The sequence below is a fragment of the Streptopelia decaocto genome (genome assembly GCF_964273445.1).
Source record: "Streptopelia decaocto genome assembly, contig: HAP1_SCAFFOLD_281, whole genome shotgun sequence".
NCBI lineage: Eukaryota > Metazoa > Chordata > Aves > Columbiformes > Columbidae > Streptopelia > Streptopelia decaocto.
The window spans coordinates 87,433-106,396 of NW_028115147.1; the positions used below are offsets into that span (position 1 = coordinate 87,433).

General features: G+C 59.2%; 1 protein-coding gene across 1 annotated transcript in view; it reads left to right on the forward strand.

Moving 5' to 3' along the window:
- LOC309452914 (helicase SRCAP-like) overlaps positions 1-18,591 on the forward strand; it is a gene marked incomplete at its 3' end in the record, with an annotated part of 46,458 nt that extends 27,867 nt beyond the window's left edge. The window contains 8 exon segments of the mRNA XM_082077572.1: positions 1,347-1,483; positions 3,436-3,605; positions 6,443-6,635; positions 7,876-8,012; positions 9,499-9,685; positions 15,369-15,538; positions 17,371-17,825; positions 18,451-18,591. Coding sequence (XP_081933698.1) covers positions 1,347-1,483; positions 3,436-3,605; positions 6,443-6,635; positions 7,876-8,012; positions 9,499-9,685; positions 15,369-15,538; positions 17,371-17,825; positions 18,451-18,591 — 1,590 coding nt within the window.
- Between the last annotated feature and the right edge of the window lie 373 nt (positions 18,592-18,964).

The window sequence follows — 18,964 nt, forward strand, 5'->3', positions numbered from 1 at the left end:
ATCAGAGCTCCCATAGGTGTTGGGGAGTGTTTGTAGGGCCTTTAGAGTCCATCAGAGCACCCATGGGTGCTGTGGGGTTTTTAGAGCCCATCAGAGCACCCTTGGGTGCTGTTGGGTCCTTGGGGAGTCTTTAGAGCCCATCAGAGCACCCATGGGTGCTGTAGGCTCCTTGTGAGCTTTGTGGGTTCCCATGGGAGCACCATGGGAGCACCCATGCTGTAGACCCCTTGTAGCATCCATAGATCTCCATGGGTTCTCCGAGCACCCATGGGTGCTGTAGACCCCTTGTAGCATCCATAGATCTCCATGGGTTCTCCGAGCACCCATGGGTGCTGTAGACCCCTTGTAGCATCCATAGATCTCCATGGGTTCTCCGAGCACCCATGGGTGCTGTAGACCCCTTGTAGCATCCATAGATCTCCATGGGTTCTCCGAGCACCCATGGGTGCTGTAGACCTCTTGCATCTCTAGATCTCCATGGGTTCTCCAAACACCCATGGGTGCTGCAGACTCCCAATGGCTTCTATAGGTTCATACGGGTTCCCCGAGCACCCATGGGTGCTGAAGACTCTCGATGGCTTCTGTAGCTTCATACGGGTTCCCCGAGCACCCATGGGTGCCGTAGGCTCCTCGTGAGCTTCGTGGGCTCCCACGGGAGCACCCATGGGTGCTGTAGACCCCTTGTAGCATCTATAGACCTCCATGAGTTCTCTAACCACCCATGGGTGCCACAGCCTCCTGATGGCTTCTATAGGTTCATATGGGTTCCCTGAGCACCCATGGGTGCTGTAGGCTCCTGTCAAGGTCTGTAGGTCCACATGGGAGCACCCATGGGTGCTGTAGACCTCTTGCATCTCTAGATCTCCATGGGTTCTCCAGACACCCATGGGTGCTTCAGACTCCCAATGGCTTCTAAAGGTTCATATGAGTTCCCTGAGCACCCATGGGTGCTGTAGGCTCCTGTCAAGGTCTGTAGGTCCACATGGGAGCACCCATGGGTGTTGTAGACCCCTTGTAGCATCTATAGACCTCCATGAGTTCTCTAACCACCCATGGGTGCCACAGCCTCCTGATGGCTTCTATAGGTTCATATGGGTTCCCTGAGCACCCATGGGTGCTGTAGGCTCCTGTCAAGGTCTGTAGGTCCACGTGGGAGCACCCATGGGTGCTGTAGACCTCTTGCATCTCTAGATCTCCATGGGTTCTCCAGACACCCATGGGTGCCACAGCTTCCCGATGGCTTCTAGAGCTTTCTACGGCTTCCCCGAGCACCCGTGGGTGCCGTAGGCTCCTCGTCCCGTCCCGGGGAGCACCCATGGGTGCTGCTGACGCCCCCCGTCCCGCAGGCAGCTGGGGCCCCCACCTCATCATCGTCCCCACCAGCGTGATGCTCAACTGGGAGATGGAGCTCAAGCGCTGGTGCCCGAGCTTCAAGATCCTCACCTACTACGGGGCGCAGAAGGAGCGGCGGCTCAAGCGCCAGGTGGGTCCCACCCATGGGTGCCACCCCCCCCACCCATGGGTGTCAGAGCCCTTCACCCATGGGTGAAACACCCAACCATGGGTGAACCAACCCAAGTGTCTATTGGGGGTCTCAATGTGGTTTATGGGTCTCACCAACGTTCTTGGATGATGTTCTGTGGGTGGGAATCAACCCCCACCCATGGGTGCCCAACCTCCCACCCATGGGTGTCACAGCCCTTCACCCATGGGTGTCACACCCAACCATGGGTGAACCAACCCAAGTGGTTCCCAATGGGTTGTTTGGGTCTTGGATGGTGTTGTGTGGGTGGGAATCAACCCCCACCCATGGGTGTCACACCCCCCACCTATGGGTGACCAACCTCCCCACCCATGGGTGTCACAGCCCTTCACCCATGGGTGACACCCCCACCCATGGGTGACCCAACCCAAGTGTCTACTGGGGGTCCCAATGTGGTTTATGGGTCTCACCAACGTTCTTGGATGATGTTCTGTGGGTGGGAATGAACATGCACCCATGGGTGTCACATCCCCCACCCATGGGTGGCACAGCCCTTCACCCATGGGTGAAACACCCAACCATGGGTAAACCAACCCAAGTGTCTATTGGGGGTCCCAATGTGGTTTATGGGTCTCACCAACGTTCTTGGATGATGTTCTGTGGGTGGGAATCAACCCCCACCCATGGGTGCCCAACCTCCCACCCATGGGTGGCACAGCCCTTCACCCATGGGTGACACCCCCACCCATGGGTGAACCAACCCAAGTGTCTATTGGGGGTCCCAACATGGTTTATGGGTCTCACCAACGTTCTTGGGTGTCATTCTCTGGGTGTCCACCACCCATGGGTGACCACCCCCCACCCATGGGTGACCACCCTTATTCATGGGTGACACCCCCACCCATGGGTGACCCAACCCAAATGTCTACTGGGGGTCCCAACATGGTTTATGGGTCTCACCAACGTTCTTGGGTGTCATTCTCTGGGTGTCCACCACCCATGGGTGACCACCCCCTACCCATGGGTGTCCACCCCCCCACCCATGGGTGACCACCCTTATTCATGGGTGACACCCCCACCCATGGGTGACCCAACCCAAGTGTCTCTTGGGCTTCTCAACGTGGTTTATGGGTCTCACCAACGTTCTTGGGTGTCATTCTCTGGGTGTCCCCTACCCATGGGTGACCACCCCCTACCCATGGGTGTCACCCTCCCCACCCATGGGTGACCACCCTTATTCATGGGTGACACCCCCACCCATGGGTGACCCAACCCAAGTGTCTATTGGGGGTCTCAATGTGGTTTATGGGTCTCACCAACGTTCTTGGGTGTCATTCTCTGGGTGTCCACCACCCATGGGTGACCACCCTCCTCACCCATGGGTGACCACCCTTATTCATGGGTGACACCCCCACACATGGGTGACCCAACCCAAGTGTCTATTGGGGGTCTCAATGTGGTTTATGGGTCTCACCAACGTTCTTGGATGATGTTCTGTGGGTGGGAATGAACATGCACCCATGGGTGTCACATCCCCCACCCATGGGTGTCACAGCCCTTCACCCATGGGTGACACCCCCACCCATGGGTGACCCAACCCAAATGTCTACTGGGGGTCCCAACATGGTTTATGGGTCTCACCAACGTTCTTGGGTGTCATTCTCTGGGTGTCCCCCACCCATTGGTGACCACCCCCTACCCATGGGTGACCACCCTCCTCACCCATGGGTGACCACCCTTATTCATGGGTGACACCCCCACCCATGCGTGACCCAACCCAAGTGTCTATTGGGCTTCTCAACGTGGTTTATGGGTCTCACCAACCTTCTTGGGTGTCATTCTCTGGGTGTCCCCCACCAATGGGCATCCCCCCACCTCCCATATGGTCACGTTGGGGTCCCCCCCACCCTGACCCCCACCCTGACCCCCACCCTGCCCCCCCCCCCACCCAGGGCTGGACCAAACCCAACGCGTTCCACGTCTGCATCACGTCCTACAAGCTGGTGCTGCAGGACCACCAGGCTTTCCGGCGCAAGAACTGGAAGTACCTGATCCTGGATGAGGCCCAGAACATCAAGAACTTCAAGTCCCAGCGCTGGCAATCGCTGCTCAACTTCAACAGGTGCTGGGGGGCACCCATGGGTGCTGGGGACACCCATAGGGGTTGGGGAGATCTCATGGGTTGAGGACACTTTGGGTTGGGGGAGCTTCATGGGTTGGGGGAACCTCATGGGTTGAGTGACCAGATGGGTTGAGAACATCAAGAGCTTCAAGTCCTAGAGCTGGTGGTCGCTGTTCAACCTCTAGAGGTGCTGGGGGCACCCATGGGTGCTGGGGACACCCATAAGGGTTGGGGAGATCTCATGGGTTGAGGACACTTTGGTGGGTTGGGGAAACTTCATGGGTTGAGAACGTCAAGAGCTTCAAGTCCTAGAGCTGGTGGTCGCTGTTCAACCTCTAGAGGTGCTGGGGGCACCCATGGGTGCTGGGGACACCCATAAGGGTTGGGGAGATCTCATGGGTTGAGGACACTTTGGGTTGGGGGAGCTTCATGGGTTGGGGGAACCTCATGGGTTGAGTGACCAGATGGGTTGAGAACGTCAAGAGCTTCAAGTCCTAGAGCTGGTGGTCGCTTCTCAACTTCAACAGGTGCTGGGGGCACCCATGGGTGCTGGGGACACCCATAGGGCTTGGGTAGATCTCATGGGTTGGAGGGACCTCATGGGTTGGGGACAGATTGAGGGTTGAGTGACCAGATGGGTTGAGAACATCAAGAGCTCCTCTAACCTTTCATAGGGACACCCACAGGTGTCATATACCCCCCACCCATGGGTGCTGACCCCCACCCATGGGTGCTGACCCCCTATATCCCCCATAATCACTGTTAGATGCAGAATAGACCCATGGAGCTCTGGGTCATCTGTGTCCCTTGGGACACCCATAGACCCTATAACCCCCCTTAGGGGCACCCATGGGTGTCATATACCCCCACCCATGGGTGCTGACCCCCACCCATGGGTGCTGACCCCCTATATCCCCCATAATCAATGTTAAATGCAGAACAGACCCATGGAGCTCTGGGCCCTCTGTGTCCCTTGGGACACCCATAGACCCCTATAACCCCCCTTAGGGGCACCCATGGGTGTCATATACCCCCACCCATGGGTGCTGACCCCCTATATTCCCCATAAACAGCATTGGATGTAGAACAATCCAATGGAGCTTTGGTGGATCTGGTGGCTCCAAGTCCCCTAAGGTCACCCTGTACCCCCTCTAACCTTACTTAGGGACACCCATGGGTGTCATATACCCCCACCCATGGGTGCTGAGCCCCTATATCCCCATAATTAGTGTTGGGTGCAGAACAGACCCATGGAGCTCTGGGCCCTCTGTGTCCCTTGGGACACCCATAGACCCCTATAACCCCCCTTAGGGGCACCCATGGGTGTCATATACCCCCACCCATGGGTGCTGACCCCCACCCATGGGTGCTGACCCTCTATATCCCCCATAACCAGTGTTAGATGCAGAACAATCCAATGGAGCTCTGGGCCCTCTGTGTCCCTTGGGACACCCATAGACCCCTATAACCCCCCTTAGGGGCACCCATAGGTGTCATATACCCCCACCCATGGGTGGTGACCCCCACCCATGGGTGTTGACCCCCTATATCCCCCATAATCAATGTTAAATGCAGAATAGACCCATGGAGCTCTGGGCCCTCTGTGTCCCTTGGGACACCCCATAGACCCCTATAACCCCCCTTAGGGGCACCCATGGGTGTCATATACCCCCACCCATGGGTGCTGACCCCCACCCATGGGTGCTGACCCCCTATATCCCCCATAATCAATGTTAAATGCAGAATAGACCCATGGAGCTCTGGGCCCTCTGTGTCCCTTGGGACACCCATAGACCCCTATAACCCCCCTTAGGGGCACCCAATGGGTGTCATATACCCCCACCCATGGGTGCTGAGCCCCACCCATGGGTGTTGACCCCCTATATCCCCCATAATCACTGTTAGATGCAGAATAGACCCATGGAGCTCTGGGTCATCTGTGTCCCTTGGGACACCCATAGACCCCTATAACCCCCCTTAGGGGCACCCATAGGTGTCATATACCCCCACCCATGGGTGCTGACCCCCTATATCCCCCATAAACAGCATTGGATGTAGAACAATCCAATGGAGCTTTGGTCCATCTGGTGGCTCCATGTCCCCTGAGGTCACTCTGTACCCCCTCTAACCTTACTTAGGGACACCCATGGGTGTCATATACCCCCACCCATGGGTGCTGAGCCCCTATATCCCCATAATTAGTGTTGGGTGCAGAACAGACCCATGGAGCTCTGGGCCCTCTGTGTCCCTTGGGACACCCATAGACCCCTATAACCCCCCTTAGGGGCACCCATGGGTGTCATATACCCCCACCCATGGGTGCTGACCCCCACCCATGGGTGCTGACCCCCTATATTCCCCATAAACAGCATTGGATGTAGAACAATCCAATGGAGCTTTGGTGGATCTGGTGGCTCCATGTCCCCTAAGGTCACCCTGTACCCCCTATAACCTTACTTAGGGACACCCATGGGTGTCATATACCCCCACCCATGGGTGCTGAGCCCCTATATCCCCATAATTAGTGTTGGGTGCAGAACAGACCCATGGAGCTCTGGGCCCTCTGTGTCCCTTGGGACACCCCATAGACCCCTTAGGGACACCTATGTCCCCTTGGGGCCACCCATGGGTGTCATATACCCCCCACCCATGGGTGCTGATCCCCTATATCCCCCATAAACAGCATTGGATGTAGAACAATCCAATGGAGCTTTGGTCCATCTGGTGGCTCCATGTCCCCTGAGGTCACTCTGTACCCCCTCTAACCTTACTTAGGGACACCCATGGGTGCTGCCCCCCCCCACCCATGGGTGCTGACCCCCGTGTGTCACCCCCAGCCAGCGCCGGCTGCTTCTGACGGGGACGCCGCTGCAGAACAGCCTGATGGAGCTCTGGTCGCTCATGCATTTCCTGATGCCGCGCGTCTTCCAGTCCCACCGCGAGTTCAAGGAGTGGTTCGCCAACCCCTTGGCCGGCATGATCGAGGGCAGCCAGGAGTACAACGAGAGCCTGGTCAAGCGCCTGCACAAGGTGGGGCTGGGGGGCACCCCCAAAGATGGGGGGGGCACCCCAAAGTTGGGGGGGACACCCTAAAGTTGGGGGGAGCACCCTGAGATTGGTTGGAGTTGGGTGGCGGCAACTGGAGGTTGAGTTGGAGATGGGTTGACCATGGTCAAGGGCAACCATGGGTATAATGGGAGGTCCCTGAGGTTGGGGGGGACACCCCGAGATTGGGGAGAGACCCCAAGACTGGGGGGGCACCCCAAAGTTGGGGGGGACACCCTAAAGTTGGGGGGAGCACCCTGAGATTGGTTGGAGTTGGGTGGCGGCAACTGGAGGTTGAGTTGGAGATGGTGGGGTGACCATGGTCAAGGGCAACCAAGAGTATAAGAGCGGCACCCTAAGATTAGGGGGGACACCCCAAGGTTGGGGAGAGACCCCAAGACTGAGGGGGGCACCCCAAAGATGGGGGGGGCACCCTAAAGTTGGGGGGAGCACCCTGAGATTGGTTGGAGTTGGGTGGTGGCAACTGGAGGTTGAGTTGGAGATGGTGGGTTGATCATGGTCAAGGGGAACCAAGAGTACAAGAGCACCCTAAGATTGGGGGGGACACCCTGAGATTGGGGAGACACCTCATAATCAGTGGGGACACCCCAAAGATGGGGGGGGCACCCTAAAGTTGGGGGGAGCACCCTGAGATCGGTTGGAGTTGGGTGGCGGCAACTGGACGTTGAGTTGGAGATGGTGGGGTGACCATGGTCAAGGGCAACCAGGAGTATAATAAGAGCACCCTAAGATTAGGGGGGACACCCCGAGATTGGGGAGAGACCCCAAGACTGAGGGGGGCACCCCAAAGATGGGGGGGACACCCCAAAGTTGGGGGGAGCACCCTGAGATCGGTTGGAGTTGGGTGGCGGCAACTGGAGGTTGAGTTGGAGATGGTGGGTTGATCATGGTCAAGGGCAACCAGAAGTATAATAAGAGCACCCTAAGATTGGGGGGGACACCCCGAGATTGGGGAGAGACCCCAAGACTGAGGGGGGCACCCCAAAGATGGGGGGGACACCCCAAAGTTGGGGGAGCACCCTGAGATTGGTTGAACTTGGTTGGCGCCAACTGGACCTTGAGTTGGAGCTGCTGGGATGAACCCAAGCTTGGGCTTCTCCTGTATTTTGGGGCTCACCCCCATATTTTGGGGTTCCCCCCCCAAACTTTGGGGCTCACCCCCATATTTTGGGGTGACCCCCCGTTCTTTTTCGGGGGGTCCCAGGTGCTGCGGCCGTTCCTGCTGCGCCGGCTCAAGGTGGACGTGGAGAAGCAGATGCCGCAGAAGTTCGAGCACGTGCTGCGGTGCCGCCTGTCGAGGCGCCAGCGCTGCCTGTACGACGACTTCATGGGACAGGCCAGGTCGGTGTCACTGTGTCACCGTGTCCCCAATGTCACCTGTGGCACCTGAGACCCCCCCAGAGCCACCCACACCCCCCATTGTCCCCATTGCCCCCATTGACCCCATTGACTCCAATGTCCCCATTGACTCCAATGTCCCCATTGACCCCATTGACCCCATTGACTCCAATGTCCCCATTGACTCCAATGGCCCCATTGACTCCATTGACTCCAATGTCCCCATTGACTCCAATGGCCACATTGACCCTATTGTCCCCATTGACCCCATTGACCCCATTAACTCCAATGTCCCCATTGACTCCAATGGCCCCATTGACTCCAATGTCCCCATTGCCCCCATTGACCCCATTGCCCCCATTGACCCCCTTGACCCCATTGTCCCCATTGCCCCCAATGTCCCCATTGCCCCTATTACCCCCAATGTCCCCATTGACCCCATTGACCCCATTGCCCCCAATGTCCCCATTACCCTCAATGACCCCATTGCCCCCATTGACCCCATTACCCCCAATGTCCCTATTGACCCCATTGTCCCCATTGCCCCCATTGCCCCCAATGTCCCCATTGCCCCATTGCCCCTATTACCCCCAATGTCCCCATGACCCCATTGTCCCCATTGCCTCCATTGACCCCAATGTCCCCATTGACTCTAATGACCCCAATGCCCCCATTGCCCCCAATGTCCCCATCGCCCCCATCGCCCCCATTGTCCCCATTGTCCCTATTGCCCCCAATGGCCCCATCACCCCCATTGCCCCATTGCCCCCATTGTCCCCAACGTCCCCGTGTCCCCGCAGCACCAAGGCCACGCTGGCCAGCGGCCACTTCATGAGCGTGATCAACGTGCTGATGCAGCTGATGCCGTGGCCCCATGTCCCCAAATGTCCCCATGTCCCCCAATGTCCCCATTGCCCCCAATGTCCCCATTGCCCCCAATGTCCCCATTGACTCCAATGTCCCCATTGTCCCCATTGCCCCCATTGACTCCAATGTCCCCATTGCCCCCAATGTCCTCATTGCCCCCATCACCCCCATTACCCCCATTGTCCCCATTGTCCCCATTGCCCCCAATGTCCCCATTGCCCCCAATGTCCCCATTGACTCCAATGTCCCCATTGCCCCCAATGTCCTCATTGCCCCCATCACCCCCATTACCCCCATTGACCGCATTGACCCCATTGACCCCAATGTCCCCATTGACTCTAATGACCTCAATGCCCCCATTGCCCCCAATGTCCTCATTGCCCCCATTACCCCCAATGTCCCCATTGACCCCATTGCCCCCAATGTCTCCATTGACTCTAATGCCCCCATTACCCCCATTGACCGCATTGACCCCATTGCCCCCAATGTCCCCATTGCCCCCAATGTCCCCATTGCCCCCATCGCCCCCATTGCCCCCATTGTCCCTATTGCCCCCAATGTCCCCATCACCCCCATCGCCCCCATTGTCCCCATTGTCCCCAACGTCCCCGTGTCCCCGCAGCACCAAGGCCACGCTGGCCAGCGGCCACTTCATGAGCGTGATCAACGTGCTGATGCAGCTGCGCAAGGTTTGCAACCACCCCGACCTGTTCGAGCCCCGGCCCGTCACCTCCCCCTTCGTCACCGACGGGCTCAACTTCGTCACCGCCGCCCTGGTGCTGCGCGCCCTGGACCCGCTGCCCTTCCAGGTGACCCTGGGGACACGGGGGTGGCACTCGGGGTGGCATTTGGGGGGTCAGGGAGGGTCTAGGGTGACAGCTTTGGGGACACACGGACACTTGTGGGGACATAGAGACACTGGGGTGACACATTTAGGGACATAGAGACACTGGGGTGACACATTTAGGGACATAGAGATACTGGGGTGACACACTTGGGGACATAGGGACACTTGTGGGGACATAGAGACACTCTAAGGTGACACAGTTGGGGACATAGGGACACTCGGGTGACACATTTAGGGACACAGAGACACTGGGGTGACACATTTGGGGACATAGGAACACTTATGGGGACATAGAGACACTCTAAGGTGACACAGTTGGGGACATAGAGACACTGGGGTGACACAATTGGGGACACAGGAACACTTTGGGGACACTGGGGTGACACAATTGGGGTCATAGAGACACTGGGGTGACACACTTGGGGACATAGGGACACTTGTGGGGACATAGAGACGCTCTAAGGTGACAAAGTTGGGCACATAGGGACACTGGGGTGACACAATTAGGGACATAGTGACACTTGGGACACTGGGGTGACACAATTGGGGACATAGAGACACTGGGGTGACACAATTGGGGACATAGAGACACTGAGGTGACACAACTGGGGACATAGGGACACTTGTGGGGACATAGAGACACTCTAAGGTGACACAGTTGGGGACATAGAGACACTGGGGTGACACAATTGGGGACACAGGAACACTTTGGGGACACTGGGGTGACACAATTGGGGACATAGAGACACTGGGGTGACACATTAGGGACACAGGGACACTGGGGTGACACATTTGGGGACATAGGAACACTTATGGGGACATAGAGACACTCTAAGGTGACACAGTTGGGGACATAGGGACACTGGGGTGACACAATTGGGGACAGAGAGGCTCTAGGGTGACACAATTGGGGACATAGGGACACTGGGGTGACACATTTAGGGACATAGGGACACTTGTGGGGACACAGAGACACTCTAAGGTGACACAGTTGGGGACATAGGGACACTCGGGTGACACATTTGGGGACACAGGGACACTTGTGGGGACATAGAGACACTCTAAGGTGACATAGTTGGGTACATAGGGACACTGGGGTGACACAATTAGGGACATAGTGACACTTGGGACACTGGGGTGACACAATTGGGGACATAGGGACACTTGTGGGGACACTGGGGTGACACAATTGGGGACATAGAGACACTGGGGTGACACATTTAGGGACACAGAGACACTGGGGTGACACATTTAGGGACATAGGGACACTTGTGGGGACACAGAGACACTCTAAGGTGACACAGTTGGGGACATAGGGACACTGGGGTGACACAATTAGGGACATAGTGACACTTGGGACACTGGGGTGACACAATTGGGGACATAGAGACACTGAGGTGACACAATTGGGGACATAGGGACACTTGTGGGGACACAGAGACACTCTAAGGTGACACAGTTGGGGACATAGAGACACTGGGGTGACACAATTGGGGACATAGAGACACTTTGGGGACACTGGGGTGACACATTTGGGGTCATAGAGACACTGGGGTGACACAATTGGGGACATAGGGACACTTGTGGGGACACAGAGACACTCTAAGGTGACACAGTTGGTGACATAGAGACACTGGGGTGACACAATTGGGGACACAGGAACACTTTGGGGACACTGGGGTGACACATTTGGGGACATAGAGACACTGGGGTGACATAGTTGGGGACATAGGGACACTCAGCTGACACAATTGGGGACATAGAGACACTTGTGGGGACACTGGGGTGACACAGTTAGGGACATAGGGACACTGAGGTGACACAATTGGGGACATAGGGACACTGGGGTGACACAATTGGGGACAGAGAGGCTCTAGGGTGACACAATTGGGGACATAGGGACACTGGGGTGACACAATTGGGGACATAGGGACACTTGTGGGGACATAGAGACACTCTAAGGTGACACAGTTGGGGACATAGGGACACTGGGGTGACACAATTAGGGACATAGTGACACTTGGGACACTGGGGTGACACAATTGGGGACATAGAGACACTGAGGTGACACAATTGGGGACATAGGGACACTTGTGGGGACACAGAGACACTCTAAGGTGACACAGTTGGGGACATAGGGACACTGGGGTGACACAATTGGGGACATAGGAACACTTTGGGGACACTGGGGTGACACATTTGGGGTCATAGAGACACTGGGGTGACACAATTGGGGACACACAGACACTTGTGGGGACACTGGGGTGACACAATTGGGGACATAGAGACACTGGGGTGACACATTAGGGACACAGGGACACTGGGGTGACACAATTGGGGACATAGGGACACTGGGGTGACACATTTAGGGACATAGGGACACTTGTGGGGACACAGAGACACTCTAAGGTGACACAGTTGGGGACATAGGGACACTCGGGTGACACATTTAGGGACACAGAGACACTGGGGTGACACAATTGGGGACATAGAGACACTGGGGTGACACAATTGGGGACATAGAGACACTGGGGTGACACAATTGGGGACATAGGGACACTTGTGGGGACACAGAGACACTCTAAGGTGACACAGTTGGGCACATAGGGACACTGGGGTGACACAATTGGGGACATAGTGACACTTGGGACACTGGGGTGACACATTTGGGGTCATAGAGACACTGAGGTGACACATTTGGGGACATAGGGACACTTGTGGGGACATAGAAACACTCTAAGGTGACATAGTTGGGGACATAGAGACACTGGGGTGACACATTTGGGGACACAGGGACACTTGTGGGGACACAGAGACACTCTAAGGTGACACAGTTGGGGACATAGGGACACTGGGGTGACACAATTAGGGACATAGTGACACTTGGGACACTGGGGTGACACAATTGGGGACATAGAGACACTGAGGTGACACAATTGGGGACATAGGGACACTTGTGGGGACATAGAGACACTCTAAGGTGACAAAGTTGGGCACATAGGGACACTGGGGTGACACAATTGGGGACATAGAGACACTGAGGTGACACATTTAGGGACATAGGGACACTTGTGGGGACACAGAGACACTCTAAGGTGACACAGTTGGGGACATAGAGACACTGGGGTGACACATTTAGGGACATAGGGACACTTGTGGGGACACAGAGACACTCTAAGGTGACACAGTTGGGGACATAGGGACACTGGGGTGACACAATTGGGGACAGAGAGGCTCTAGGGTGACACAATTGGGGACATAGGGACACTGGGGTGACACATTTAGGGACATAGGGACACTTGTGGGGACATAGAGACACTCTAAGGTGTCACAGTTGGGGACATAGAGACACTGGGGTGACACAATTGGGGACACAGGAACACTTTGGGGACACTGGGGTGACACTTGTGGGGACAGAGAAACACTGGGGTGACACAATTGGGGACATAGGGACACTTGTGGGGACACAGAGACACTCTAAGGTGACACAGTTGGGGACATAGGGACACTGGGGTGACACAATTGGGGACATAGGAACACTTTGGGGACACTGGGGTGACACAATTGGGGACATAGAGACACTGGGGTGACACAATTGGGGACACACAGACTCTTGTGGGGACACTGGGGTGACACAATTGGGGACATAGAGACACTGGGGTGACACATTTAGGGACATAGAGATACTGGGGTGACACACTTGGGGACATAGGGACACTTGTGGGGACATAGAGACACTCTAAGGTGACACAGTTGGGGACATAGAGACACTGGGGTGACACAATTGGGGACATAGGGACACTTGTGGGGACACAGAGGCTCTAGGGTGACACAATTGGGGACATAGGGACACTGGGGTGGCACAGTTGGGTGTCACCGGTGTCATTGGTGTCATTGGTGTCACTGTCCCTGGTGTCCCTGGTGTCCCCATTGCCACTGGGTGACCCCGAGTGACCCCAGTTGACCCTGAGTGACCCCAGGTGACCCCAGGTGACCCAGGTGTCCCCATGTGTCCCCCCAGCACCTGGACATGCCCCTATTCTCACTGGTGTCATTGGTGTCACTGGTGTCATTGGTGTCCCTGGTGTCCATGGTGTCCCCATTGTCACTGGGTGACCCCGGATGACACTGAGTCACCCCAGGTGACTCCAGGTGACCCCAGGTGACCCCAGGTGACCCCAATGTCCCTGGTGTCCCCATTGCCACTGGGTGACCCCAGATGACCCTGAGTGACCCCAGGTGACCCCAGGTGACCCCAGGTGGCCCCAATGTCCCTGGTGTCCCCATTGTCACTGAGTGACCCCAGATGACCCTGAGTGACCCCAGGTGACCCCAGGTGACCCCAGGTGACCCCAATGTCCCTGGTGTCCCCATTGCCACTGGTGACCCTGAATGACCCCAGATGACCCCGAATGACCCCAGATGAACCCAGATGACCCTGAGTGACCCCAGATGACCCCAGGTGACCCCAATGCCCCTGGTGTCCCCATTGCCACTGAGTGACCCCAGATGACCCCAGATGACCCTGAGTGACCCCAGCTGACCCCAGATGACCCTGAGTGACCCCAGGTGACCCCAGGTGGCCCCAATGTCCCTGGTGTCCCCATTGCCACTGAGTGACCCCAGATGACCTTGAGTGACCCCAGGTGACCGCAGGTGACCCCAATGTCCCTGGTGTCCCCATTGCCACTGAGTGACCCCAGATGACCCCAGATGACCCTGAGTGACCCCAGGTGACCCCAGGTGACTCCAGATGACCCCAGGTGACCCCAGGTGACCCCAATGTCCCTGGTGTCCCCATTGCCACTGAGTGACCCCGGATGACCCTGAGTGACCCCAGGTGACCCCAGATGACCCCAGTTGACCCCAATGCCCCTGGTGTCCCCATTGCCACTGGTGACCCTGAATGACCCCAGATGACCCTGAGTGACCCCAGGTGACCCCAATGTCCCTGGTGTCCCCATTGCCACTGGGTGACCCCAGATGACCCTGAGTGACCCCAGGTGACCCCAGGTGACCCCAATGCCCCTGGTGTCCCCATTGCCACTGGTGACCCCAGATGACCCTGAGTGACCCTGAGTGACCCCAGCTGACCCCAGGTGACCCCAGGTGACCCCAATGCCCCTGGTGTCCCCATTGCCACTGGGTGACCCCGGATGACCCTGAGTGACCCCAGGTGACCCCAGGTGACTCCAGATGACCCCAGGTGACCCCAATGTCCCTGGTGTCCCCATTGCCACTGGGTGACCCCAGATGACCCTGAGTGACCCCAGATGACCCTGAGTGACCCCAGTTGACCCCAATGCCCCTGGTGTCCCCATTGCCACTGGTGACCCTGAATGACCCCAGATGACCCTGAGTGACCCCAGGTGACCCCAGGTGACTCCAGATGACCCCAGGTGACCCCAATGTCCCTGGTGTCCCCATTGCCACTGAGTGACCACAGATGACCCTGAGTGACCCCAGGTGACCCCAATGTCCCTGGTGTCCCCATTGCCACTGGGTGACCCCAGATGACCCTGAGTGACCCCAGGTGACCCTGAGTGACCCCAGATAACCCTGAGTGACTCCAGATGACCCTGAGTGACCCCATATGACTCCAGCTGACCCCAGGTGACCCCAATGTCCCCCCATTGTCCCCGCAGCACGTGGACCTGTCCCCGTTCCAGCTGGTGGCCCTGGAGGGCCACCTTTCCCGTTACGCCGCCGACCGCTTCCTGCCGCGCTGGCGCGTGACGCGGCGCCTCCTGGAGGACGTGGCGGCCGCCCCCGACCCCCCCCCCCGGCCCAAGCCCGTGCGCATGAAAGTCAACAGGTAGGGGACATTTGGGGACAATGGGGGACATTGGGGACACTGGGGGGGTTGGGGACACTGGGGGATAATGGGGAGGTTGGGACGCTGGGGGGGTTGGGGACAGTTGGGGACAATGGGGGGGTTGGGGACACTTGGGGACAATGGGGGGGGTTGGGGACACTTGGGGACTATGGGGGGGTTGGGGACACTTGGGGGATTGGGGACATTGGGGACTATGGGGGGGTTGGGGACACTTGGGGACAATGGGGGGGTTGGGGATATTGGGGGGATTGGGGACATATTGGTGTCTTGGGGACACTGGGGGGAATTGGGGACACTTGGGGACACTGGGGGGGTTGGGGACATTATTGGGGGCTTGGGGACACTGGGGGGATTGGGGACACTTGGGGACATTGGGGGGGTTGGGGACACTTGGGGACACTGGGGGAATTGGGGACACTGGGGGGGTTGGGGACATATTGGGGTATTGGGGACACTGGGGGGGTTGGGGACACTGGGGGGGTTGGGGACATATTGGGGTCTTGGGGACACTGGGGGGGTTGGGGACACTGGGGGGTCTTGGTGACACTGGGGGGGTTGGGGACACTGGGGGGGTTGGGGACATATTGGGGGTGATTGGGGACACTGGGGGGGTCTTGGGGACATCATGGGGGGATTGGGGACACTGGGGGGAATTGGGGACACTGGGGGGGTTGGGGACACTGGGGGGGTTGGGGACATATTGGGGTATTGGGGACACTGGGGGGGTTGGGGACACTGGGGGGGTTGGGGACACTGGGGGACACTGGGGGGGTTGGGGACACTGGGGGACAATGCGGGGGTTGGGGACACTGGGGGGTCTTGGGGGGATTGGGGACACTGGGGGGGTTGGGGACACTGGGGGGGTTGGGGACACTGGGGGACACTGGGGGGGTTAGGGACATATTGGGGTCTTGGGGGCATTGGGGGGGTTGGGGACACTGGGGGGGTTGGGGACACTTGAGGACACTGGGGGGGTGGGGGACACTTGGGACAATGGGGGGGTTGGGGTCAATGGGGGGGTTGGGGACATTGGGGACACTGGGGGGGTTGGGGACACTTGGGGACAATGGGGGGGTTGGGGACACTGGGGGGATTGGGGACACTGGGGGGAATTGGGGACACTTGGGGACACTGGGGGGGTGGGGACGTTGGGGACACTGCGGGGGTTGGGGACATATTGGGGTGTTGGGGACACTGGGGGGGTTGGGGACACTTGGGGACACTGGGGGGTTGGGGACACTGGGGGGGCTGGGGACATATTGGGGGGTTTGGGGACACTTGGGGACACTGTGGGGGTTGGGGACACTGGGGGGGTTGGGGACACTTGGGGACACTGGGGGTGTTGGGGACATATTGGGGTCTTGGGGACACTGGGGGATTGGGGACACTTGGGGACATTGTGGGGGTTGGGGACACTTGGGGACAATGGGGGAATTGGGGACACTGGGGGGGTTGGGGACATATTGGGGTCTTGGGGACACTGGGGGGGTTGGGGACACTTGGGGACACTGGGGGGGTTGGGGCACTGGGGGGGCTGGGGACATATTGGGGGTTTGGGGACACTTGGGGACACTGGGGGGTCTTGGGGGCACTGGGGGGTCTTGGGGACACTTGGGGTCTTGGGGACATATTGGGGTCTTGGGGACACTGGGGGGATTGGGGACACTGGGGGGGTTGGGGACACTTGGGGACACTGGGGGGATTGGGGACACTTGGGGACACTGGGGTGACCTTGGGGACACTGTGGGGGGGGTCATGGGGGTCACTGCCCCCGTGTGACCTCTGACCTTTCCCCCCCTCCCCCCCCCCAGGATGCTGCAGCCGGTGGCGCGTGCGGAGAACCGGGCGGTGCTGCTGCTGGCCCCGCCCCGCCCCGCCCCCCTGGCCGTGGCCACGCCCCCCAACCCCGCCCCTCCGCCCCCCAGCCCCGCCCCCCTGCCGCCCAACCCCGCCCCCGCCGGCCACGCCCCTCTCCCCGCAGGCCCCGCCCCCCTGCTGGTCACCGCCGCCCCCCCTGTGGTCACCTTGGCGCAAGCCCCGCCCACCGCGCCGCTAAACCCCGCCCCTCTAAACCCCGCCCCCGCCGCGGTCAACCCCGCCCCCGCGGCGCCGGGCCCCGCCCCGCCCACCGTGGCCACACCCACCCCCGCTGCTGGCCCCGCCCCCTTGCTGCCCCCTCTGGGGTTGGCCCTGGCGGCCCCGCCCCCTCGGGCCACGCCCACGCTGCTGCCCGCGCTGGCCACGCCCCCTGCCGGCCCCGCCCCTGGTGAGTGCGGGGGGGCGGGGCTTGAGGGGGGCGGGGCTTGAGGAAAGGATGGGGGTTGTTCAATGGGGGGAGCTCTGGGTGGGGCTTAAAGAACAGGGGCGGGGCTTAAAGCAGAGGGGCGGGGCTTAGGGGTGGGTGGGGCCAGAACGTCCCTTAGCAAAGCAGCTGTGGTGGGTGGGGCTTAAGCCGGAGGGGGCGTGGCTTGAGGTAGTGGGCGGGGTTTAGAGCTGGGTGGGCGGGGCCACAACATCCCTTAGCAAAGCAGGTGGGGTGGGTGGGGCTTAAGCCGGAGGGGCGTGGCTTCAGGTGGTGGGCGGGGCTATTACTGTCACTCAGTAGTGCAGCTTGGGTGGGCGGGGCTTAAAGCAAAAGGGCGTGGCTTTGGCGGAGGGGCGGAGCTTAGCGCTGGGTGGGCGTGGCCAGAGCCATCCATTGGCCAAGCAGCTTGGGGGTGGGCGGGGCTTAAGCCAGAGGGGTGTGGTTTGGGGGGTGGGCCTAGAGGGGGCGGGGCTTAAACCCGAGGGGCGTGGCCTGGATGGAGGGGCGGGGCCAAGGGAGGGTTGTGGGTGCGGTTAGAGCCGGGGGGGCGTGGCCTCGGCGCTGACCCCGCCCCCTTTTCACACAGCCCCAGCTGGGGGCGGAGCCCCAGCCCGGCCCGCGGTGGGCGGGGCCAAAGGCCCGGCCCCGCCCCCTTTGGCCGCCTACGCGCTGCCCGGGACCCCCCAGCGCCTCCTATTGGCTCCCGACATGCAGGCGCGCCTGCCCTGTGAGTCCCCCCAATGGGAACCCCCCCAAAAAACCACCCCCCAATGACCCCCCGAGACCCCCCAATACCCCCCACTAGCCCCCCAATAACCCCCAATGACCCATTAGCCCCCAATAACCCCCCAATGACCCCCCAATTAACCCCCCAATAACCCCCAATGACCCATTAGCCCCCAATAACCCCCAATGACCCCCCAGTAGCCCCCCAATAGCCCCCAATAACCCCCAATGACCCCCCAATAGCCCCCAATGACCCCCCAATTAACCCCCCAATGACCCCCCAATTAACACCCCAATAGCCCCCCAATGACCACCCAGTAACCCCACACTAGCCCCCCAATAACCCCCAGTGACCCCTGATACCCCCAATAACC